The following is a 26,988-nucleotide window of genomic DNA, read 5'->3' as shown; positions in this document are numbered from 1 at the left end:
TATCTGTTAAAACACAGGCGGCTAACTCACTAAACATTCTTTAATCAGTACAAAACTACAGACGTGGAAATAAATGATGTTTATTTCAGTCCTAGACTACAGTAACAGTCCTAAACTATAACAAAATAGGCCATAGGCCTCTGGAGGCTGTGATATGAGGCTCATACTTTGGGAGTTTGCACTTCCTGAGTTGGGTCAAAAGTTTGGGGGGGGGCCAATGACCCCCTTTATGTGGCAGAAGAGTGGCTACTGAACCCCACTGAACATGTACCTAAGACTGTATACAAGATGGAGTATTCCCCACACACCTCCCTTTTTCCTCTTCGGGGTAGGGGGAAAAAAGGAGGAAGAATCTCATACATGCCTCTGCCTGAGTGCCCACCTGACATGCTACCTGAGTATGGAAGTTGGAGGAGCATATGACCACCTGGACTGGCAGCCTGGTATGGATGTAAACTGGCCCCCAACCACATAATGCTGTGGCTGCAATATCAATCCAACCCTCTTCCCATAGATGTTTCTGTAGAGGGACAAGGAGGGAAACCAAAAGAGACTCAGGTTTCCTCCTGCAAAAATTATTTGCACCACCATTTCTATAACCTGATCCGAGAAGAGAAGAGCACATTATCTTCCAAGTGCATAGAATTTGGCCCATCTCTCCCAATCTGTGTTGCCCTTTCTTTGTCTCACCTCAAGCTATTTGTCTCTTGCCACCACAGGCTCCACTGAAGTCTCCCTTGTTCACTTCCACGAAGGTAAGGATGGCTACAGGCTTCTACTCAAGCTGCCAGTTTTAAGAAACCTTTCCAGAAAAGTTCCATGAACAACATACTAGAATTCTGTTTGTGACTGTCCTTGCATTTTCTATCCTGAATGTTTTCCATGTATGTTTATCCTTCAAGAAAATAATTCCAAAACATTCCTGAAAAAGCACTGCACTAGAATCAATGCTCTCATTCTCCTTCCTGCTATTATTCACGTCTTTTTAAATGTCATTCTCTGTCTCTGATCATTCCTTTCCCTGTTCTCTTTCTAAAGGCCCACCTTTCTCTTGGAGGACCAGCATCTTAAATTCACAACCCCCCCTCCACCCTGATTATTTCAACATCAAAACAAAGGAAACAGATCACCATTACATTCATAGTAGAAGTTTCTAAGATTACCAGAAGTGACCCAGTTCTGGAAGTAACATCCAATCATTCAAACGAATGACATTTGTTCCAACTTATAAGAGCTCTTGATTAACCAGGGACCCTTGCGACTATTCCAGTCATTCCTTAGACCAGAAGCAAGCAAGCAAGCAAGCTTCAGTTCTGCAGGCTCTGTTTTGCCTCCTTCTAGAATCCTGAGGTCCATGAGTTAAAACAAGGAAGGATCATGATGGCTCTCTTAAATCCCAGTAAGCTATGCTTTTACCAGTCATTGGGAGGGAAGAAGCCAACACTGTCCTGCCTCCATATTAAAATTCTGCATGTCCCAGCAGCAGGGATCAGCCAGATGAATCCTCAAGGAGACCAAGATCCTGACCACTGCTTAATATTACCAACCTCTGATGCCAGCCCTGTATATGTGTTATTACAGATCAGAAACTCTAACACCAAATTGGCCAGTAAACCTCCACGAAGACCTGGTCAAAGGCAGCCAACCAGTGCCCATAATCTACAGGTGTGGACCACTGAGCAAGTGGCCATCGGCACTGTAATGGAGCCATTCATTGTATCCTCAGTATTGTTCAGATGTGTTCAGTAACCTTTATCTCAAATTTTTTAAACAGAATCTCTGGGTACAGTCTCCTGTGATATTCTATATGGGGGTTGGCAGGATGAAATACCAATTTGTCATCTCACACCATTTAGGGGACTAAATCAACATCCATTCTAGCAAATCTGATTCTTTTCATTTCCTTCAGAAGCACCACACTGTTGATTAAACAACACTGAACTGCTCTTGTATAGCTAAATTTCATAAAGATAAAAAAAAGGTTTTTTAGCTGCCCTCCTATATTCATCAGCACTTTCCTCTACATCACATGTGTTAACAGCTATATTAAATAGTCCACAATCCAGATCTGAACCCCGATCTGCTAATTATCCTTATCCTAAAGTGTTGAACAGAGCATAAGCCAACTCTCAGACATTTATTGAACCATGGCTATTTGCAAGCAAGATATGTTCCATTATATTCCAAAGTCAAGTGACTAACACATTTGCTTCAAATTCACTGCCTCGCAAAATCTGTCAAGAAAGTATGAATGTCCCCCATGAATAAACTAGAATGAACTTTGAAATTCATCACCTCCATTTCCTCCTCCTTTTAAGAATAGGGTTGGCAATGATCTGCAGAAATCAGCTGATGAAGCTTTTCATATCATGGCATTATCACCATGTAATGCCTGTAAATCAAGCTAAAGGCCAAAGAACAAAGGCAGCAAAAAAGCTTGCAACTCTTTCTTCCAACCACCAGCCTAGCTGTAGCTGTAGACAGATGATCTTCTTCAAACTGGGAGAAAGATGGCAAGAGGCCTATTAGAGGAACTGGATGCTAGGCCTTGACTGAATCCAGTCTCAGCATCTCAGAGCACTTAAAGACACAGGCATAATCTCTGGGCAAGGAACTGGCAACCTTACTTGCAAAAGATACTGAAACATATACAGCATGTCACCAATCTCCTAGCTGATCTTGTTAAACAAGAACAAATCATCCTCCTTACATCCAGCCTAGATCTACGTCCTATTTAATCCAACCTCTCCCAATCTGATTATAGGAGCGCTTATGAATATTAGTAGATGATTCAGTTTCCTCTTATGCCAGACTTTTCCCAACATACATGGGACTGTCCTGTCATGAGCAGTCAATTAATGGACGCTTTCAGTTTGGCACCTAATATTCTCTCACACACTACTAATCTTCTATAGAGGCGTGACTTTTAGGGAGACAAAACGAGATCATGTTCAGATAACATTTTAGGCAGTTCAGACAGTCTCAGAAAGTCTCAATGCAGCACCCTGCAGGTATTTTGTCGTACAAAGTTAAAATGGACTTGAATTCAGAAACCAGAATCTCCAGACCCAGAATCACATGGGGTACAACCACATCCTTTCTGGTCAAGTATCCACTTGTAAGCAGGACTTAGTTTCTAGAAAGAGGGATAGTGGAGCTAAACTCAGTGTGGAGGCCCTGAGCCATATCTAGATCCTGTCACCCACATTACTGATCTTCACTAGAGTTACTCAAGATGAAGGAACTGTGCACTGCATCTGCTTGGGGACAGTTGCATTAAATCTGATTTATGCTCAAAACACAAATGCAAGCATTGAAAGCAGATGCCAGGCCTGAGTCTTGGTGAGCCCTAGTCCAACTTAAACCAAATCGGTACATCTGATTAATTATAATTCTATACTTCTATACAAAGATGCAGAGTGGGAGAAAGGCAAAAACAAAGGCACAACAAGAGAAAGTTTGTTGTGTTTATATCCCACTAAAATGAATGGAATTTAAAAGAGACGTGCAACTAATGTGTCCTATTGAGTTCAGTGGGACTTGACCGAGACTGTTTTTATGGATTGGCACCAAGCAGGTCTTCATTGCTAGCTATGAAGCTCAGGATCTTTACTTTGACTCCCAAGGAAAGAGATGTCATGTATTCCTTTGGCACCTTCATGAGTACCAGTAAGCTTCCTTACAAGGATGTGTGTATGACCCCCTCCTCCCTTTGTACGCACAGTAGCTTTCTACTTATAAAAGATCCTTCTGTACCCCAGAGATACACAGACATCTGTTAAGCCCATTATTAAATGCTGATGGGCTTAACATTAAAAAGCGGGGAGGCTACAGATCAGGACCACAGCCAAGGGTAGGAGGCCTTTAGTCCCTCTGCACAGACAGAGAGAGATCATTTCTCCCCTCCATGGCAATTTGACAAGGGGAACAAAAGCTCCCACTTGCCACCACACTTGGCCTTGGAGGGCTCTACTTGTGTCTGTAAGAATGACAAGGGAGGCCAAGCACATTTCAGTGAGATTAGCAACATTCCTCAAAGGGAACCACACATTTCCCCCACCAAATTGTGCTTAGGACACAGTGTAAGTTCCCATGGAGAGTTCAGCTTAGGAGGACCTGCATGGGTTTCAAGGAAGGTTAAAAGAATGACAGATAAATTTCTCAGAGGGTGAACCATTTCTTCACATATGAAGCTGTTCTAAAACAGTGTGCCATTTAGAGATCCCACCTTTTACAACTCTTTTCATTCCTGTTTCTCTGCTTCCAGGTGTGCCTGCCGACTGTGGATTTCACTTCATGCATCTGAAGATGTGAACTGGGGCCAATGAAGCAATGCGTCTTGTATTAAACTTAGCTTTTCTAAACGTGCAAGCTTTCTACTGAAGAATAGTTCTTCTCTTGGAACTTGCCATTTGAACAGAATAAAATCCATTACATGTGGAAAAAATAAATAAATAAAACTATGTACTGCTTTAGAGCATCAAACAAGGATTGCGGGGACCCCAGCTGACATCGCCACTCAACTATGAGGTTCACAATTTCTCAGCCTAACCTACATCACAGTGTTGTTGTGAAGATAAAATGGGCCAGGGGAGCACCTTGTACACTGTGCTGACCTTGTTGGAGGAAGGGCAGGATGAAAAGGTTATGATTAATTCAAAGTAATGTTCTCTGTGGTTAAGAACATTAGAGCCTATTGGATCAGACCACAGCTCCAACAAGTTCAACATCCTGCTTCCCAAGTGGACAGCCAGATGCCTCTGGCAAACGCACAAGCAGGACACAAAGTTCATAATCCTCCCCTGCTGTGGCTGTCACCCAGCAACTGATACAGTGTAATTCTCACCATTCCATTTTCCTCTGGAAAGTCCCAAAGTGGCCGAGTTCCTAAAACTTCCACGTTACACCTGACAATTAATGCTGAACTGGCCTACTGCATTATCTGGGCCTAGAATGTTCAGTCATCCTTTTTTTCTCATTTTTAAAGCTTGATAATAGACCTTCTCTTCCCCACCGGAACATAAAGGATGTTTCTTATTTTAGAAAATACTCCAAATAATATTCCACCTACTGAACCACAGTTCAGTTCTCCAAGCACAGCTCAGAGAGCCATCCAGCTCCACAGAGTTGCTGACATTTCTTGAGACCCTGCTTCTCCACCTGGCACAGCAGCAGCCTGCCACACAAAGACTTTAGAACAAGGTGCTTTCTCACCACTTCTTTCTCCAAGATTGGAAAAACCACACCTACTATGCTTCTGAATTTCAGACTGCTATTCAATACATAGGAGCAGAACCAGGGACAAAAAAGGCAATAATTTGAACTCATCACCTCCCAGCTGACCCCTGGTTACCTGGTTACCTGGTGGTAAGCTCCAACCTCCCCATTAGTTTATGACAGTCACAGTGTTCACACAAACTGCCACCAGGCCACAATATGAGCATTCACACCATGATGGCTTTACCACCTCAGCTTTTAGTCTGAACACATCTTCTCCTTCAGTTCCTCATCTTTAAAATGGGAATAACATTGCACTAGGAATACACTGGATTCCTAAATGGCAGTCTGAGGAATTATCCTGTTTCTTTCACAGCCCAACAGCTAGAGAAATGTAATCATAATCCTAAAACATTTATGCAGTGTTTTTGAGTGTTCAGGCTGCTTCACATACATTATCCCAGCAACAGTGTTAAAGTACCTTTGCTGGCAAATCCCCTGTTCAGCTCTCATCCTAGTCCCAAACTCCAGGACCCAAGCACCAAAGTGGTGTTGAACTCAGGCTAAGGTCCTAATCTGCTCTCGTGTGCCACAAATGAAATGGGCAACTGTGGTTAATTAAAACATGAAAAGACTGCTCACAGCACTCCTATGGGTGTGCAACTCCTATGGGTTTATTTGGGATTTTTTACCCTAGGTCAGTCACTGTCTCTCAGCCTTGCCTATCTCACACAGAGTTGTAGGGAGAGTAAAGCGGAAGGAAAAAGAACTCCATATACTGGCCTGAGTTCCTTGAAGGAAGACTGGGACATGAACATAGTGAAAAAACAAACTACTGCGGGGGGGGGGGGGGGACAGTAACATAACTGTCATCCCCACCCCCTCACATCCCCTTCAGGTCATCCCATTAAATTGCATGGTGAACCCATTAAAAGCTTTACATGGATAGGATTCTCTTCAAACACTTGGGGACCTGAAAAAGTAGGTTTTCCAATTGCAGGGAACCAGTTCACTTTACACTCCTAAATACACTCCACACAACTATAGGACTGTGCATATCCTGAGTGCATATCCTGATTCCTCCCATCACTTCAATCATGTTTGCTGCAGTCATATGGATCATCTGAACCTCCCCTTTAGTACGCTGCTTTAAGAGTAGGCTTAGCAGTGTGTGTAAGGAATGGTTCAGGTTAACACCTGGTTCAGGTTAACCCATATGTACCCAATGGTTCAGGTTAACCCATATGTACGATTACAGAAAGTAACCGAAAAGGGAAGGGAAGGGAGGAGCTGGGTTATCCATGGAGTGTGAACGCACCCATTGTTGCATGGGGCTACTTCAGGAGAGGAAAGTATTATCTGAACAGGCCCAGAGAGAGCCCTACAAATGTATACGCATTGACTCAAGTGAACCTGCAAAAAGCAATTTGTGGCAGGAGCAGACCTGGTATTTTTCAGAGCTGCAGACAATTTGGAAGTGAAATGGCTGCTTGTGGTAGAAACATTCTGGTCAAACAGATTCTGCAGGATTTTGGAACTTGACAAGCCTGTTTCACCAGAGGAAACAGTGGAATGAATGAACACTGGCGTTGCTAGGGAGGTGCAGGGGGTGCGGGCCACACCAAGTGATGCGCTGGGGGGTGACGCGCCCTGGGGGGAGGACGCGCTAACATTGAAGGTTAGGAGCTAACGTGTCATGCCATACACCATTGGATGCGGAATGGTCAGTGGAGTGCAATGCAAAAAATGAAAATGAAATCGCTCCTTTTGTTCAAAAGTTATGGCCAAAGAGCCGGAAGGAAAAAATGCATGGAGCCCTATGAAAAGTGAAAGTGAGCTGTATCGCATGTTTACTCGTGAGTAGGTGTACTTGCCATAGTCCTTCTGAAAGGGCAGGCTGAGAGAAAATCAACAACACCAGAATGGTCCCGATCCAATGAAGGCAGCCCCCAAAAAACACCCAAGAAGCTCCCTCCTCCAAGCTGCAAGTATGAGCCCAAAACGAATTCACGTGGTCGTGTCTACTTGCGAGTAGGCACTTGCCTTAGTTGAGGCAGGCTGAGAGTCTCCAAGGAGGTCAGAATGGTCCTCATCCAATGAGTGCGGCCCCAAAAAACCCCGGAGAAGGCGGTCCCCCCTCCCAGCTGCAATTGAGCCCTATGGAAAGCAAAGCAGCCTCAAGGTTGTGTTTACTCATGAGTAGGCAGGTGTGCCTTGGCTGGTGGTCAGGCCAGACAAAGGGGAATGTGAGGACACCAGAAGGGTCCTGATCCGATGGAGCTGCTCCAGAAGGCAGCCTCCCCCCCCCCCCCCAAAAAAAAAGAACAAAAAAGAGGCTTGAATGGTAAGGGGAAAGTTTTCTATTTTGCACTTGCAAAGCCAGGTGGGTCTTTATTCTGATATGCCTGAAATAGAAGAACTTTAAGCTGGGCACTGGGGAGGGTTGGAAATCTCACTGATTCTTTTTGGGGGGTTGTTATTGCAGGCAGACTACAGAGTAAGCTCCATTGACCACTATGGGACTTACTTCAGAGTACACATGCATAGGATTGGGCTCACAGGCTGCAAGCCTACCCACACTTTCCTGAGAGTAAGCCCCATTGACCACAATAGGACTTACTTCAGAGTAGATTCACCTAGCTCCCCCTTATTTAATTATTTAATTTTAATTTAATTATTTATAATTATTTTTATTTGCTTGATGTCACTTCTGGCCATGACATCACTTCCAATGGGTCCTGGACAGATTGTCATTCTAAAAAGTGGGTCCCAGTGCTAAAAGTTTGAGAACTGCTGCAATAAGGTGTTAGTAAGTTGACACAAGTGTGTGTGTGTGTGTGTGTGTGTGTGTGTGTGTGTGTGACTCTACAAGTTTTCAAAATCACAAAAATCAGAATTTGGAAGAATAAGACCATCATGTTATATATCAATCAATGTGTAATTTCATGCAGAATGCAATGAAACAAACCACATTGAAATATCTGTGTTATAACAAAAGGTACAGCCAAAAAACTGGTGGGGGTGGGGCAATGGTACATCACTGCACCCACCTGGGGTGTTGCCCCGCCCACTACATGGAGTAACGCACAGGACTCCCGCACCGGGTGACATGAATCCTAGTGACGCCACTGTGAATGAAACATGTATACATCATGGGAAACACGTTCACATCTCTTTGAAACACACCAGAGTGGCCTTTGGCAAGCCATTGCTCTTATAACCTCAGCCCTATCTCCATCTAATTCTGGCCTATCTTACAAGGCTGTTGTAAGGGTGGCCTATGTAATATGTTGGCATCCTTCAGTCTCGGAAGACTATGGTATCGCGCTCTGAATAGTGTTTTGGAACAGAGTGTCCTCTCCAGTGCACGAAGCCTGGGTAAAGTAGATATGGAGGATAGACTGTTACCCATGCAGCAAATCCCCCCTCTCCACGTCGCTGAAATGGTCCAATGGAAAGGCAGAAGCCAATACGGTTGGTTCCAGCCGCGTCGCAGGAGTTGCCAGAACGTGACTGTGTTCAGCCATGAACTGCCTCAGGGACTCCGGCTCCGGATTTTGCCTCGAGGTTGACTCCTGAAGCCTTTTCCATAACTGGATGTAGCCACAAGGCAGTGGAGGTTTGAGATCAGAGTTTTCCTTTTCTCAGATGAGCTGTCTCCCCAGGCTAACGAGTCCCATCTACCCGGTGGCTGTTTAGTCACCTCTTACGACAAGTACAGCCAAACCGAGGGCCTATTCTTATCCCCAGCCCCCAGGGAAAACCTATGTAATATATGTGATGATAAACACTCAAAAAGCACCCTCTTAATACAAATGATTGTCAATACTATTTTCATATTGCCCCCATGGAAGGTGGGGGAGAGGCCAGGCAAAGGAGTCAGAAGAGCCAGGTGCGAGAAGCTGTAATTGTAGCTTCTTTTATGACTTTGGGAAGACCTGGCAACCCATAAGATTAAGGCAGTATGTTAAGCCAGCCACCCTCTCCAGGTCCGTCTGAGCCACAACCCAAAAAGGTCTGTCACTCCACTTGCTGTTTTCCTCTTGGCTCCAGCAAGTTACAGCAAGGCGAGGGGAACAGAGCGAGAGCAGCTCAAGTGCCTCTCCCGAGCCTTTCCCTTTCCCTAACCGTCTGCCTTGTGCCTCACTCCATTTTCATCCCAGTCCTTTCCCTTTTCTTGGCCAGCAATCCCACCCAGCCCAGCTTTCCTTGGCTAAACAGTGCTGTGTCTGGCGATTATAAAAGTTCCAAACAAAGCAATCAAGACAGAAAAGATCCTGGCTCATAAAGATTAGCATTATTTTTCCCCAAAACTGTGATTGCTTTTTGCCAAACTCACTGCAACAACATTGCAGAGAAAGGCCACAGTGGCAGAGCACAGACTTCGCCCATGAAGGGACCTAAAGTACTGCCACCTTTGCATCTGGTTGGGCTTCTGCACTTTAAGCATCTGCCTGGCAATGCAGATGTTTACGCCGTCACTGCCACCTCCACACCAGGAAAAATTTCACCTGCAAAATTTTGACATGTGATGCACATGGGCCAAGTACAGGAACTCCACTAGAAAAAAAAAGCTGGCAACTAAGAAGGGTCCCAGTTCAATCTCTGTCATCTCTAGTTAAGGGCAGGAAGACACCAATTGTCATAGTGGACTATACTAGCCTAGATAGACAAATATCTGGTGTTTCGTACAAGTACCGCCACATATCTCTCACACACACACAGCATCCGCTTCTTCTCTCTATCTCTCTTCTCTACCTTCTCTATTTTCTATTTTCTATCTATCTTCTCTATTTACCCAGTAATCATGGCTGCATCATATTCTAGTCAATTCATGTTAAGAGTAATAGATTAAAATATTTAATCAGCTGAAAAAGTGCCCTCAATTAATTGCTCAGCAAAGTTTAAACAGTTTAACATCATTATTAGTGCACAGCATTATAGACCTGGAAAGTGCCATATCAGAAGATGCATTCCCTCCTGTGGGAGAGAAATGAGGGAATGCCTCTTAAGATGATACCTTTCCCCCCCTCAAATGCAGTGTTTTTTCCTCACGTGCAGTGTGTGGAAACTTAATTGACAAATAATAGACTAACCTAACCCAGTCCTAACCCAATTTCCAGCACCGACATAAGGGCAATGCAGCTCCAAGATAAGGAAACAAACATTCCCTTACTTTGAGGAGGCCTCTGTGAGTGCCCCTCCAATTGCAGGATGCAGCACACATCCTGTTAGTACAGCTATGCCAGTACTGGAAAGTGGGTTAGGATTTGGGCCTAAAACTCATACAATGAACCAAGTAAGATTTCTTCACATCAGAAGAAATCAAATCACATCACATTGCCTACTGGTAATGCAACCCTAAATGTTATTACTTAGCAGTAAATTCCGCCAATATCATTGAGATTGACTTCCAAGTAACATGCTCCAGACTGTAGCTTAAAAAGGTACTGTGAAGACCATTTCAGATTTTTGTGGGCCCCTGGAGAAAAAATCCAGAAGTGCTCCCACAACAAACACTTTGGAAGGCTGCTCCTGAGGTATAGACACATGACCATGCATTCCTGACTTCCATGATCCTTCTGATCTCCTGAATACTGGGAGAGCTTAGATAAAGGGTCACATAAGAGCTCAACTCCATAGTCACTTCACACATCCACAGAACCAGACATCTTCCTGCCTGGGCCAGCTGCCTGGGCCAACTATGATCCTAAGAAAAAAACATCTTGTGTCATATTTGCCTGACATGGCAGCTATTCCCATGGCAGCACAGGTTCCCTGCCAGAAAAAAAAAGAGGTGGCACCCAAACTAGCTTGCAGATTGACTTTTATTTCTATTTCCTCTCCTCCTCCCTCCCTTCCTCTCCCCAGTCTGCTTGCATGTACAGAAAGAGGCCGTTCTGAGTTTACTTTTTTTTTGTCACTGTTAACCGCATCCGGACTCTATTAAAGTTCCTGACGCTGGATAAACAATGTAACTGTCGCGTGCAGCAGTCTGAAAATAATTGGATTAGCTAAAACATATCATCCAAATAGAGACAGTCCTTGCTCAGACAGTCAGAGTAAATGTCACCCTGGAAAAACCCTGAAAACTGATCTGACTCACACTGGACAACTCTGCCTGCAGCAGCTTTTATGGGAAAAAGAGAAATGGGAGGTGGGACTTTGACTTATTTTGGCATCTGTTTTATATGAAAAAGTCTGATCAGAAGATGTTTATTAAAAAAAAACAAGCCCTGTTGATTTCAGTGTTGCATACTGCCAAGTAAGGATGTTGTGGAGCAGGCTAAAAATCACATAGTAGTACTCTGGGCTGCCAACTCACCAGAAAACAACAATTGCAAACAACCTGACTTGCTCTTTGCCTTAAAGCCACAGCTTGGTCTGCAAAAATCATGTTTTTCACAGACATAACAACCTATCAATGTTTGCATTTCAAACTGTTAGTTAAAAGACACAGCTACAGTGGCTAGTTGGAAAGTTGGCAGCCCTCTCAGCCCCAGGATTCTGTCCACTGACATTGACAGGATTATAGTTGTGCTCCCAGTCACACTTACTATAGAGCAAATCTGCAATCCTATACACCAGTGGTTCCCAAACTTTTTCAACTGGCGACTCCCCTGACTTAGTGGCCCATTGGCCATGGCTTCCCATTAGGGCTACAATCCTATACATTTTATAGGGCAGTTGGTTTTTTGTGAGGATTCTGCTGCTCCCTGGCTGTTTCCACAGCTCCCCAGAGAGCCACAACTCAGTTTGAGAACCACTGCTATACACACTAACCTGGAAGTAAGTCCCACTGAACTCAGCCCATTTACTTTTGTGTAGACATGCATAAGCTTGTACTGAAAGTCTCACTGAACTTTGCAGGCCTTACTTCTGAGCAAAGATGCATTATAAGTGCAGTCAGTTCTGCACTGGATTGAGACTGTTAACTAAGGCACATGGACATGGTGGGGTTTACGTTCTAGTAATTGCAGCTAGGATTACAGCCCTTGTGGATAAAATATCTTTCTTTTCTACCAAAACATGATTAAAATGCAGATCATGAATTATTTGGGAGACAGACCCTGGTCAGGCAGTCTAAACAAAACTTCCCTCTTTTTTCCCAAGTTTTCTTCCCCCCTCAGTATGTGCAGTATTTAATCAGGCTCCTAGGATCTAGAAAGAGAAATGGGGGGGGAGGGTGTGAAAAAATTTGAGAGGGGAAAGTGAGCATAGTTGTGTCCAATTTTATTTACACACACACACCTCAATAAACAACATTTCTGGAACACATTAGGTTTTTGTGGTTCCCACATGATACCACACACAGAGACACATATGCACGCACGCACACACAAAAGAATCAGCTTTCCAGAAATGTTCAGAGTTAACAGCAGCAGGTTGCCTCAGACAAGGGAGTGCTAGATTTAGCAAGCAGGGTGGGAAGAGGACTTGCACAACAAAATTGGATTGATTGTGCATGCTCATTTCATTTCCCTGCTTGCACCAAAGGAGCACAACCCAAGAAAAACCACAAGGTGAAGAAAGAGGGTAGAAGGAGTGATGTCAGAGTTCCACAAGTCCAAAGTTTCTTTTAGCCTAAATGGGATCTAGGAATGTACAGTTAGAGCTGCTGGACAAACAACACTTGCACTTTTGGGTGAAAAGCTGTGCATTCTGGTTGCCAACTGACCAGACAATAAACCAGCCACATCTGCTCTTTTGCCTCTAGCAGCAGTCTGATGTGTAGAAATCAACCAGTGAAATTTTTTTCTTTTTCAGCATGGACATAAACTTTATCACCTGCTTATGGTTGGCAACCTTCAGTCTCGAAAGACTATGGTATAAGCCTACAGCACCCAGTATTCCTAGGTGGTCTCCCATCCAAGTACTAACCAGCCCTGACCCTGCTTAGCTTCCGAGATCGGGCATGTGCAGGGTAACAGTAAGCAACAGTTAAAGACACAGCTACAAAATCAGGCTGAAAAATTGGCAACCTACTGCATGGATCCCATTCATATACTTGCAGGCATAATGAATTTAGGCATGATGAAAATATTCAGATCTGTTCCATTGAACATGCAAGCCATGGGAACCCACTGCCCATCAGAACTTCTTGCCACATCTGTGGCAAACCAGACATGCTCCACACATGACAATGTACATTCCATTTCTGCATAGAAGTGAGAACATCATATTAAATTGAACATGTGCATAAATGGTCTGTTAGTGTCCACAAAGGGTCAGGCAACATCATGCTAAAGATTTTCCTATGTAGAATTGGTATCCGCTTCAAGAGTGCCCTGCTTGTTGAATGTGGGGGGCAATGGGGGCCTGGGGGTGATGCTTAATAAACATAAATCTGATTCAACTCTCTGCTTCTATTTCCCATGAGACAAAATAAGTAGGAAGGGAAAGGAAAGACTTGCTAGAAATAGAAAACATTTTTAATGAATACCGTCTTGTACAAAATTGGCTAAAGCAAGAGGGGAATGGCTATGTGAGATAGGGAGGTGTCATATGTGTGATTTAAAAGACAGGAAACCTAAATCCTTCTTAAACACTTTTACCCACACAGAATTAAAACTGGCAAGATCTGATTCAAATTCCCACTCAAAAATAAAAATTGTTGGAGAGGAGTGATCTTGAACTAGTGATCTTGAACCTCTCAAACAAATCTACATCACAAGGTAATTGTGAGAATAAGATGTGGGGAGGAATCTTGCACTGAACTCCCTAGAGGAAGGCAAAATAAAAAGATAGCAAATAAAATAATAAATCCAGTGAATGCAGCATACGTCTATGAACCTAAGATTATTGCTCAAGCCAATAGTTATTTGGGAGAAAGTTTTATAAAAAATTTTATGTATATAAATCAGTGACACTTCCAGATAAATGCTTTTTGGATCATTAACACAATAGAAAGTCAAATTCCATTGAAATCAAAAGAGGTTTGCTTCCCCCCCCCCCCCCGCCCATACAAATTAAATATTATTAGAATGAGGGTGTGAGGTTTAATTATATGCTCAGGACAAGTCATATTACCCTGGGGAACTGGGAACTTAAATGTAGGTGATGATTCTAAGTCACTTTTATGGAACTCAATAGAAGTTAATTTTCATTACGACTGCCATCCTCTTGTTTTAGTTGAGAAAAATTACCAAAATCATTTGTATGCAGGAATTTCCCACAGCAAAAAGCACAGAGAAAAGAGAGCCAAATCAGCAAAATAATCTTAAACCAGCATCATCTGGTTTCACAATATTATGAACTGGGGCTCAGTCAATCTATATGCAAGTATATTTGATAGAAAATCGCAGCGTGCGTAGGAGAGAAACCATGTTTCCTGTGGATAGCTCAAATGTGTAGTCCCCACTGTGTTTTCTGCATATGTGTAATTCCTCTTCCTATCAAAATGAGAAAGTAGCTGAAATCCAGAAGATATTTCCTGCTTCTAAAAAATTGCTGGAGATTTTCTGGTGTAAGTGGACAGCTCCCCCCCCCCAACATGCTATCAGTTTGTTAAAAGTTAAGCCGCCCCATTTGCCCAATGCCTGACAAGGAAACCATTCAGAGTCCTGTTTAAGAGGCTCTGATCTTTTGAAAGAGTGATATGTAATAAACACTGTAGAATGCATTTGGAATATACAGGTCCAGCCTATTTATACACGGATTTTTTATACACAGATTTGACTCAACACAAATGGCCCCTGCACATGAGAAGGAATGTGCTGATCCCTGGAGAAGGGGAAAATGCACCCCTTTAAAAATCAGTTTAAAAAACTGAACAATCCTTTAACAATAGCCTCCTTAATGAAAGGGGGGGCAGCTGGCTGACAATCCATCAATCCTTCTCTCTCCAGTGGATCCCTCCCTTCCCCCTGAGCATGTGAAAGAAAGGTGATCATTTTGCATTGGTGAAGGGAGGTGCTGATGGATTGTCTTCTTAATGACTCTTATCTTACATCACAAAGGTCAGCAAGGCTATTTTTAAACCACCAAAGCAAAGAAACTTTGTTTTTTAAATTGATTTGCTATAGTGCCATCCATGTGAGTACTTGGAATGGCATTTTGGAGAGAAAGAAACTGAGATGCCCATATTGATCTTTGGATCACATGGTTTGATTTCTAACTATTCAGATTCATTGCCTTTTAACATTTTACTAATAATACACATAGCAGCCTACCTGTCTTATTAGTTCATTTAGGTCAGATTTGTCCTCAAAGCCCACCTGATTTCCATTTTCCCAAACGATTGCTCCCTGTCCTTAATCATTGCTAATTGCTAATCCCTGTCCCCAAATATATAAGCATTATGAATCCATTCAGGACCCTACCTGTGCTGGAACGTGCTTTTGGTCTGGATTTGCACCCGAACCCAGTAGGTGAACCCCCCAGCAGACTGCTGGGGGGGAAAAGTCCAGAGCCATATTCAGGAACATAGGAAGGGTAGGTGGTGATAGGATGGTGAGCAGAGGAAGAGGCCCCTCCTAACGAGGCCATGCTGCTCCGGGAATGAGAGGATTCCAACTTCATGGTATCGGCCAAAGACACTTGGTATTTAATACACTCCTTCTCCTCTTGCCGGCTGGATCCAGTGGAGCCCGGGGTGGAGATGGAGGGATCTGGAGAAACATCTTTGGGGGGAGTTGGTGGGAAGGTGAAGAGGTGTGGGCTGGAGTGGCCCGCAGACAAAGTAGAAGAGGATGCCGGAGGGTAGACAGAGAGAGGTCCAGGTGAGCTGTGGTGGATGGGGGTCTTGGAGAAGGGGCTCAGGTTCCACGGGGAGGCGCTGTGATGACTTCCCAGAGCCTTACTCCCATCCAGCCAAGGGAGAGAACCATGCAGCAATGGCGGGCGGCACACCTGACCACCTGCTAGGACAGAAGACAAGCAGACCCCAGTTAGTTGCTTTTTCCCACAACTGGGATGAGAAATTGATGCAGGCCCCTCAAGTTCACATCTGTGGACAACCTAAACTCCAAAACACTGACACTTCAAAATCAGCTTCTTTGCTCCCATAGGTGAAAAAGCATTGTCCTCCACCCAACAAATACCTTCACCTTGGAGAGGATCTCACCAAAGTGCAGCATATTTAAGTCCTATTGATTTCAGTTCAGTGAAAAAAGTGCTGTGTTTCATTATTCTGTTGAAATCAATGGGACTTCAAAGTGCTTAATTTTTGCTGTGGCATAGTCCTTGTGCTTTCTCATATGCTGCTCACTGTAACATAGTGAATGATCATGGCTGAACTACAAAATTTGCATTTTTATTTTTCATGTCTGCCGCTTATTTCTTTACTTCCTCCCCTGCAATGCCCTGGGCAGATCAGAAAGTTCAAAAGGCTCTCAGTAGTATCTTCTGGAACAGGAGGCATCACCCAATCAACTAACAATTAAGCTGTCTCTGGGCCTTCTGCAAAAGGCCTATGGTAGTAGAGCCTAGTAGGGACTATCTTCAAGACAGTCACTGAACCAAAGCATTTGTTTAGCTGCACCTGGAAATGTGTAGCCCTAAGTGACCACCTAGTTGGCCTCAATGAGGCCATTTAAGATCAAGAAAACAAAAATGATATCCATGATCTAGCTAAACTCTGGAGCAGCTCTGTTTGGGCATAAAATAGATGGGTATTGACACAATAGCTGAATTGTATACTGGGCCAGTAGGGCTGGCTCAAGACCTCTTGGCACCCAAGATGGCATCTACCCTTACCCAATAATGTGCCAGCCTCTGCTCCTCCCCCTCTCCAATGTTCTAGCTCAGCACTCTCTTCCCCTCCACATTTACTCTACCTGCCTGTCTCCCTGGAAGGAGGACCAGCAGTGGAGGCATGCAGATGGACTGTGATAGGTTCTCCTGACCAATCTACTGCTGTCTCAGACCCCTTCATCTCCTGGATGGGCTAGCCATGTGGGCCAGGGATCCTACCCACTTATTTTTTGGGACAGCCCCCTTAACTACTGCTTTTTGAAGGCCGGAGGGGCAGCATTCCCACTAAGTCACACAGCTCGGAACTTGGTTGACCCAGAAGTCAGCAATGATGTAATGATGTCACTGCCAAATGTCAGGAAGATACTGTCACACCACTGCACAGTCATCAGAGGCTCTGTGCAATGGCACTAATTTTTAAGGAAAACCCTGCTTTGGGGGGGGGGGAGCATGGTTTGGCTAAAATTGGATAGAGTTTTGGATTTCAGAACCCTTCTACCTTTCTCCCCAAATCTGAACTCCTGATTTGCAACTTTAGTACTCCAAAGTTTAATGAATCTCTTATAGGTTTATTAGAGAGCAAAACAGGGGTCAACACCAAAGGCTGAAGAAAACAAAAGAGATCTCTCAGCCTAGTACACAGAAATGATCTGTCAATACAAGTGGCTTGCCAAACATATTTCAGTAAGATTTGCTAGATGAAACAAACAAATCTGTCTTGGGGACAAAGGGTCTTATATTAACACAGATTGGGCCATTTACATAGATCAGTGATCATCCTTTTTATTGTACTAGTTTGTGGTTTTGAATCTCTTGGTTGTGCACTGTACTTTTTAAAATTCCAGTTCTTAGTCCCCTTCTTGAATATGCATCTCAGTTCACATTAATGTATAGAAGATATATCTACACACATACACATGAACATGCGCAAGCACCCACACACAGGAGGCAAGTGGAGAGCAGAAAAAGTATGATTTAAGATCAGGGTGCTATTTGGAAAGGTAACTGACATCCAAAAATCATTTACCTAGAAGAGTCTCACTTCAGTCATGTGGATTTACAGTCAAGTAATGCTTTGAAAATGGGGTGTAAATTGAATTCAAATGCAAGATAGGACTGTAGCTCAATGTAGAGCACCTGCTTTGCATGCAGATCGGCCCAGTTTCAAATCCTGGAAACTCCTCTATTGCTAAGAAAGCCCCCCCCCCCTCAAGTAAAACCGGGAGAGCTACTGCCAGCCAGTATAAGCCATGCTGAGTCGAAAAGACCAAGGAGCTCACTCTGTATCAGGCAACACAACATGTGCAGTCTGGAAAGTTATTTTTCAGGAAGGGTGTGTCAGAATCAGAATCAGTCCCAGGACAACTTTTTAGTACTGATTCTGAATTCATGGTAACTTACTAAAACGAAAGGGAGTAGCTTCTGTTTTGTATGTGTTTTGATTCAGGGTCTAAATGTTTAACCCTAAACCCTATTTCAACCCACCTAACCTAAACATTTACAGGAAGGCAAGTCATATTGATCCCAGGTAAATATGCCGAGGATAGGAATGAACACACAAGCGTGCATACATCCCTACCTTCCATCCTTCACAGTAAAACCCATTTGTTCAGTGGGAGACATACATCAGAGTAAATATGCTCAGGATTTCAGCCGTATTTGGGCATAAGAACAGTCCCAGTCCTGAACATATGCATTCAGAAGTACATCACACTGAGTTAAACAGGACATATATGCTTAGAATTGCCCTTCAAACATGTCACCTTGGGGCTAAAACCCTGCAAGTTCAATTTTAGGGTTCCTTCACATATTTTATTAAGGATATACCTACAATTTTACAAACTGCCCTACAGATTCCTCAATAATGCTACTAACTTTTCAACTGAACCCTGTAGTGATGCCTTATACAATCACTTATTCTACAGGCACTAATAGTTGACAAAGCATATCTCCATACTGTGGAAAGCTTCACCTTCTGGTTGCTGCAGATCTTGTTAAAAGTACCAGAGCAGAATATATAATTTTTTGGTCAGTTGGCAACTCAGCAGGGTCAGAGATTTGCTGCCACACAGCGCAGCACTATGCATGTTAACATAGAATCAAGTCTCCTTACATTCAAGGGATTTGCTCCAGAATAAGTGCACCTAGGATTGAGACCTTGGCCCCAGACCCCTGGCCTGATCCTGCATAATCTATGAAACAGCCCTTACTCTCACCTACCTCTGTATAAAGACTGCAAACCTGTGCACACTTACTGGGGAAGCAGGTAACTTTCTAGTGAACTAACTATAGGATCAGCCCACTAAGCGTTTGAATTGAAGAGAAAATGCAGCTAACCTGCCAACAAGCCAAATTCAACACCTTCGCCCTGACCTAAGCTGCATAGACTGATCAGATTCTCTCTTCCTGCACACTCTGCTTCTCCCCCCCCCCCAATCCTCATTAATGGGACTTCCCCAATCAACCCTGCATGGCTTCTTAAACCAGGAGGCCAGGTGAAATGGACAAAACCTCATGAGCAAGAGGACTCACTCCAAGTAGTATTCCCTGTTTTGTAGAAAACATTTGGCTACAACTCAGTTTTTTAAAAGGAGGGGCTGCCCAGTCCACCACCCAGCCAGGCCAGGCCAGGCCAGGCCAGGGTCTTTGCTGTAAATCCTACTTTAAACTACAGTGGTTAGACATGCTTCATCTTAACATGCTGGTGTTTGTCTCCCAAAACTCACATGTGTAAGTGGGCTACATCAGGGAAGTAAGTAGGATTTTGACTCCAAGTTTAAGGGCGTGATTCTAGGTAGATTTACCCTAAAGTAAGATCCACAAAGTTTTTTGGGTTTTGCTCCCAAGTGAGCATGTATAGGATTGTAGTATTCATGCTTACCAAGAAACAAGTCACATTAGTAAGGCTTGATTCTCAGTAAACATACTTAGACTAACCCTCCATATCTGTTGACTCAAAAATAAGGTGAATGAGTTTAAAGGGATATTTGATTCTAGAGAGGGTAATACTGAGGTTTACAGCCTTGCTTCCCAGAAAGTATACTGTGCAATCAGAGAGGTTAGGCATGTTTCCTCAGAAGTAAGCCTATTGAATTTTGTGGGACTTAGTCCCAAGTAATAGAATTTCCTCTCTGAGGTGATGTTCTCCAGAAACCAAGGACTGAAGCTTTAAGATTACACTGACAGTGGGATCCTAACCATGTTTACTCAGAAGCAGTTAGCTCAGTGACTTTTGCTCTCAGGTCAGTATGGGTTGGACTACAGCCTAATTCCAGCTGAACTCCGTTTTAAACTTAGATCTGTATGGCTAAAGGTTTTGTCTCTGGTGAGTAAGATAGAATTACAACCTAAGTCTTACTTAACACAATGGATTTACTTCTGAGTAGGGTAAATAACACCATTTCAAACACCTCTGTGTAGGACTGAACTGCTGGACACACAGACACATCCTGAGGAACTGGAACTAATTGCGTTAAATTCAAATACTTTGGGGCTTTAATTTCAAATAAAGGTGGAATTAAGGATCAGCATGGTAAAGCCATTTGCTAGAGTGTCGCAGCACGACAGAAAGGTGACGATCCTTTTCTCCTGGTCTCTGGGCACATTCTCAGAAACACAAACCTTCAACTTTTAAGCTCTGCAACTTTCAAGCTCTTTTCTTAAGAGCTCTGCAAAAGAACTGCGAGCCCATGCCAGGTTTCTTGAGTTGGTATCATTAAGCCTCAGACTGCCTGATCCCCAGGCGGCTGCCGTCCTGGCACGCTTACTTGGAAGTAAGCCCTGCCACACTCCCTGAGACTCACAATCACAGGCTCGGGCTGCCGTGTTCGATGGCCTCGACACTTTTCCCAGTTCGAACCCTCCTGTTGCTAACAGGTTGGCACTTCACACATCAGGGCTAAAACGAAAGTGCACTGAAATCAGCGAAGCTTCTCTAGAAGTAAATGTACTCCGGACTGAGTTGGAATGAGACATTTCTCCGAGTTCCAGAGTGACTTAATTCCTCCAAATAAATGTGCTGCCGATTAAGGACCAACAACCCGAGCCTGACCAGGTCTACTCAGAAGTCAGTTCAATATACTGGCTTCTTCGTTAACAATATTTATTCCTTGGATTCCAGCTTAAAGAGGGGAACGTTTTATTTGAATGGGTTTGTGGACTGGGCAGTCTAGCCTGAGGAGTGAACATGGCAGAAACTGGGACTTTTTAAATCCATCCACGTAACATGTTGACTAACATTGCCGATTATCCAGAAGTCAGAATATACAGGAGATGTAAGCAGAAGATTAGATAGACAGATAGATGTTACCAACTCGCAAATAGAATAATCTCAATTCACATTTATCACCAGTAAGGAACATCCTCGCTCACCAAATTTGACCGGGCTGGGTTGTGAACCCAGGTGTCCGAGAAAGGCTGAACTGGTGCTTTCTTCACACGTGACACTGAAAAGCCCCCCAGAGCCCCTCTCGCGCTATTTCTGCCACAGATGACGAAGGGTAGGAAGGGACCCATTTTTCAAATCCAGTCTGCATTTTGAAACAACCATGGAAAACGCTTTTGGGCAGGAAGTCCAAGAGTCAGCCCTCGTCAAGAGAGATCAAACGGATTGCCTCGCAGACCAGAGCAGGAAGGAGAAGGGTTAACAGTATTTCGGTGGGCAAGAGGCGATTATTAATCGGATTAATCGTGTTTACTCAACCCACTCAACCTGCTCTGTGTGTGGACAAGGACTGCCCTTTCAGCCACCTCTGCTTGCGGGAGTGCCTGCTGCCCCCATCCCTTTATTTCTCCGTTTGGGCAACTCAAGGGGGCGCTGAAAAATAAAAGGCCGAAGGGTTTAAAAGCGAGTTTTCTCTCTATTTTATTTCAGAGAGAGGATCTCCTTCCAGTCTGTCATGCGCTTGCTGCCCGCCTGTCCACCTGCATTTCTGTTTAGTGCCTTTTCTATCTACGTGCCCTGCCTTTTCCTGGCGATTTTTGAACAAATCTTCTGGGAAGCATAAAAATCCCAGCGACAGGGAAACTCTTTGGGAAGGTGGGCGAGATTTCGAAGCGCCCTGAAACCTTCCCAAACCCTGCCCTGAAACACTTTGAGTGCTCCTTCTGTTTCCACAAGAAGTATGCTTGAGACTGAATAAAAACAAGCCCCCTTGAACTCCGTGAGATCTACTTGGGAGTAAATAGACACGAGATCGGGCTGCACCCCTGCAATCTGAAGCAGACTTTCTTGGAAGTAAGCTCCATTAAACGCAGTAGGCCTTACTTCAAAGTTAACCCGCGTCAAATCCTGCTGCACTGCACTTGGAAAAGTGACTACACTTTCTCCAGCTTAAGGAAGATTTCTGGGTCACTTGAAAACTGCCAGACCACAAGATCCTGGCAGGGGTACCATCCTATCCACACTTTCCTGGGAGTAAGCCCCATTGACTCTAATGGAACTTACTTCTGAGCAGGCACGCCTAGGCTTGGGCTCTCGGTCTTCTTGTCTTGGTCCTGCGAGTATTCAGCCTCGCATCATGCATGCTAATGGGACACCGTCCCAAGGAGACAATCAGATCACTTATTCTCCTTGACAGCTTTAATTCTGACTTCTCAGGCCGCAGGCAAAGGCATTACGCCGCTTTTTGCCCAGTTACGCTTTAGACTGGGTGCCTTTGGGGGGTCCCTGTTGTCCAATTTGCCCCGTTTCTTCTCCCTAAAGTTAATCGAGCCTTCTCAGAACTGCTGTTGAAAGAGTCTCTCGTTATTATTTTTATTATTAACTACAGCCAGAAGGAATCTAAGGGGGGGGGGTTGCTAACTGGTTAAATCTGTGCGGGAATGAAGTTTGGGAGCTGAGTGGTTGCGGACCCCTCGCCTCATTTCCTGGGATGTACGGCCCACTGAGCTCAATAAGAATTACTTCCGCGTAAATGTGTTTTGCACCGTGAACGTAAATTCTCTCTCCACGTCGGATTTGTGGTTCGAGGGCGCAGTAATTCAGTGGAGGGTTTGAATTACAGCCCCGGTCCAGTCGTGTTCGAAATCCCATTGATTGCAAGTGGGAGAGCTGTGCAACCCACTCCTAGGCACGTTTACTCTGAAACAAGTCCCATCACGCTCTATGGGACCTGCTCCCAGGCTCATAGGTGCGGGCTTTACAGCAAGCGCTTCGCCATTCTGTTGGAAACTATGAGGATTCCCCCCCCCCGGAAGTGCTTAACTTCCAGTGGATCGTGCCCTTTCTATTGCCCTCCTTCTTACTCTAGTGCAGCGCCCGTTAAGCCAACTGCAAGGAAATTTGGAAGCCTGTGGTCATGGAGCCCAGTCCTTGGGCTTACTCTGATGCAAGTAGGCTCAAACTGGCAGCCAAACAGCACAAGCCTCTGCAGATCTACTCAGAAGTCCCACTGCGGGCTTACTCCCAGGAAAGCGTGCATGGGATCGCAGCTTTTAATTTCGCCTTGATTTCGAAGACAGCGCCCTGCAAGTCAGTAGGACTATCGCAATAAAGCCTGCCACAGGGACGCTCCGCCTAAGAGTCCCGAGCACACGTTTACACGAAAGGAAGCGCCCCCGGTTGCAGTGAGCTCTCAAGAGCCCCCGGAGAGTTTCTTTTGCTGCTTCCAAGGGCTCCTGGAGCCGCTGGCTGGGGGGGACGCGGCTCCGGGGCGAGGAGAGGCTTCCTTCCGAGTAAACGAGCCGGGGGGGGTGGCTGCGAGAGCCTTCGCCCGGCCCGGCTCCTTGGGGATCAGACCTTCTCAGAAGCGTCTGCGGCTGATGGATGGCCCGGGCTGGAAAGCGCTCCGTGGAGTGTGCGGGGCTGGCGGCCGGGGGACGGGCACTCACCGTGATGGGCCGGGGGGTAGCGCTGCACCGTCGCCCGCACCGAGTTGCTGTAGTAGGAGGGCACGTGGCTGCCCTGCCCGTCGATGTTGAAAAGTACATCCACTTCCTCGGCCAGAGGGTACTGCGCGGGGTCCATGTAGGAATGGCCCAGGCCGGGGTGGTGGGAGTCCGGGTGCTGCCCGTTCAGGACGGCCGGGTGGTGGTGGCTGACCCAGCGGGGCTGGTCCGTGCTCACTTCCATGCTGGAGGGCGCTGGGGGCTCCGGCGGTGGCTCTGGCGGGATCCTGGCGCCCCTGCGCCGGGGGCAGCGCGAGAGGCAGGCCGGGGAGAGGAGAGGGAGCGCTCCGGCGCCTGCCTAGGTGCGGGGACAGCTGCTGGAGGCCCCTCTTGCAGGAGCGGCTCCCATGCGGGGCGGGAGAAGGCTCCCAGCGCGTCCTCGGATCACCTGCAGGGGGGAGAAGGAAGAGAGGCGAGCGGGGCGGGGAGGGGGAGAAAGCGAAGAACTCGGTTAACAGCCGCACTGGACACCCGCGCTTCTGCCGCGCGTGGAGCCCTCTCTCCGGAGGGACTCAGCCAGCCCAGGAGAGCGCTCCGCTCTCGCCCTCTTTCTCTTTCGGTCTCTGCAGAGGGATGGAGGAGCGCGCAGAGCCGCCGGCCTACTGAAGGCTGCAGCTGCTTGCCTACCGGTGTGTCGCCCCCCCTCCCCCGGTCAGTTTCACCTAAGGAAGAGGAGTTGTTAGGGCTTGAGCGCTCCCTCCCTCCCTCCCTCCCTCCCACGGCCAGCTCAAGGGGGCTGTGGCTGCCCCCGGAGTCAGTCCTGGGGCTGCTTCATCACCGGGGATGGACGCCACTTCTCGGGAAAGACACAGAGCACTTTTCCAACCCAAAAGAGCAGCGGGAGCTGGGGAAGGACGGGGGAGCCCAGGGGAAGCAGGCAGAGCTGGAAAGGTCGCCTGCCCAGAGGACCCAGGGGAGAACCGGCCCGGCCCAGATGCTGCTCCCTGTTCCCCCCACCTCTGCTCTCGCGCTCTCTCTCTCTCTCTCTCTCTCTCTGCGTCGCCGTCTTTTTTTTTTTAAAGGGAAGGCATTCTTCTTGCCGAGAGAACCAGGATGGCGCCAGCCGGCTCAGTGCTCACAGACAGCTGTGGCGAGACACAACTTAAGGAGGTTCCACTGTCATCGGCGGCCGGGGGAGGAGCCTGTCATTGAGCAAGGAGGGCGCGGGGCGGCGGGGGAGAAAAGGAAACTAACTGTTGCTGTTTCACCCCGCGCCGCCGCCACCCCCCGCGAAAGCTCCGCCCCGGCCCATCTCTGACCAAAAAGGCGAGGGCTGACTATTCCGGGCGGAGAAACTTTCTCCAGGATCGCAGAAAGATCAGCCCCGTTCCTTCCCCTCCTTTCCTGCTCCGTCTCCCAACACACACACACACACACACACACACACACACACAGGCATGGATTAGTGGGTGACCATTTCAGAGGAGGGAATGGAAGCCTCTAACATGAGGACACAGACCTGGAGTTAAGTTTAGAGCATGAGTTCTACACCTGCTAGTACATTTATCTCTGAGTGGATGGGGTGGGTGGGTTTAAAGCTATTAAAAACCTGTTGGGGAAGGTTGGACTTAACCAGAGCCAGGCAGCACTACTGTGTCTGGTCAAGGGGGGGGGGGGAGACATCTTAAAAAGGTTTGACAAGACCCCAGTTTGCATTCACGTTCTACTGAGAGTTAAAAGGGGCAAACCCGTGTAATGGACATCCCCCCAAACGAGGAACATGTGAACATGATCCAGGTCGTGGCCACCTTGCTTGTAGAAAGAGAGAACCCTTTTTTAAGTGACCTGCGCAGCCACTTGTGAATACACTTTTCACGTCTCAAACTCTTTCCCCCCCCCCCCCCCATAAAAATCATCCATCCGGCCCCACGCTGCCCTTATTCCCTGCTCAGTCTCGGGTCCGCAGGCTTCTGAAAAGTGGTGGTGGGGGGTAATGGGAAGAGACGTAGGGACACTCTGGGAGCCAATCAAGATGCCGCGAGAGCCGTCTCCTTGCCAAAGCCTGCAGCGATTGGCTGCTCGCCTCGCATTCGAACTTTGACTGCTCTCTCCAAGTTCTCTCCATTGAGCCATTGCATCCTCTAGTGGTTCGTTCAGAGGTAAGAAACGGAGCAGGGAGACCTTTGCTCTGCTTTTTTGCAAGTACGCAACAAGTTGGATTGTGCTCCTTCCATCACCCCATCACACCCCTTGATTCAGCATCGCCCCCTCCCCCAGTTCACGAGAGAAAGACTCGGATTATTTTACTCCAAACTGACCTTCAACTACACTGGCTGTACATTTGGGGGAGAAAAAAACAAAAATACTTTCCCTCTAAAACTGAAATCAGTACGCTCCAATCACCATAGTGACTGAGGAGTACTTGGGTTCGGGAGTGCTGTGCAGCCCGATTTGTCGCTCAGCAGTGAAGCTTCCCTGCGTGCACCTTCCACAAGTGTGCCTAGCCACACTGATGTGCAAGGAGCACCGGAGGTATTTCCACATCAACGTTAATGACCAGCCAGGCGCCCCAAGTGCCTCGGCTCAATTAACTTGTGGATCGGGTTTATGGCTCCCTTTCCCTTCCCTCATTAATAGCTCTGCATCTCGATCCTGATCAGGAAGGTGGGGGGAGGGGGGTTAATGCGTAACTCAACACCTCCGCGACAACGGACCCAAAGAAAAATGCCAGCGAATCTCAGCAGATATTCCCCCTCCCCCTTGATCGCAGATATCGATCATTCTCAGGCTCGGATCGCGGAGGCCAGGACGCTTTTGCAGGCAGACATGCGCAATCCGAGATCCACTTACTTGGGAATCAGCCCCCTTGGGGGGGGGGGGGCTTTGCCATAAGTTTAAGTACTGCAACCCTTATAGGAAGCGAAATCCCTGTGAAAAATAGGGATTTTTCACTCTTGGTGCACTCTTTAAATGGGGTTGGATCTTGCCAGTCCCAAGGCTTCTACCACCACACTCTTTGTGGTGTCCTTTTTCCCTGCTAAAAGATCACGTATCGATTAAATAAATTAAATCGCGTATTGATTAAGCACGTGATTGCGAAAGTTCTCGTCCTAACTAGAAACTGGCTTCTGGAACCATTATGAGCCCAGACCACAACTGGCTTTGAAGGAAGCTTGCTAACAAGCGGGGAACGTCACCGCCCCTAAACACAAGGTCTAGTGATGCACGACGAATAGCAATGGGTGAATT

General features: G+C 46.1%; 1 protein-coding gene across 3 annotated transcripts in view; it reads right to left on the bottom strand.

Moving 5' to 3' along the window:
• Positions 1-23,983, bottom strand: part of GATA3 (GATA binding protein 3) — a 44,587-nt gene extending 20,604 nt beyond the window's left edge. For 2 of the 3 annotated variants that reach the window (XM_066633975.1, XM_066633976.1), the window contains exons 1-2: positions 23,743-23,983; positions 15,540-16,076 (exon numbers count right to left, since the gene is read on the bottom strand). In XM_066633975.1, the coding sequence (XP_066490072.1) occupies positions 15,540-16,076; positions 23,743-23,983 (778 nt within the window). Of the gene's footprint in view, positions 1-15,539; positions 16,080-20,204; positions 20,211-23,742 lie in introns of all 3 variants that reach the window. The other variant, XM_066633977.1, reaches the window with a different exon arrangement.
• Between the last annotated feature and the right edge of the window lie 3,005 nt (positions 23,984-26,988).

Source organism: Tiliqua scincoides, chromosome 7 (genome assembly GCF_035046505.1).
Source record: "Tiliqua scincoides isolate rTilSci1 chromosome 7, rTilSci1.hap2, whole genome shotgun sequence".
NCBI classification, from domain to species: Eukaryota; Metazoa; Chordata; class Lepidosauria; order Squamata; family Scincidae; genus Tiliqua; species Tiliqua scincoides.
The sequence above is the reverse complement of the archived record's forward strand: the minus strand, read 5'-3'. Positions and strand labels throughout refer to the sequence as shown.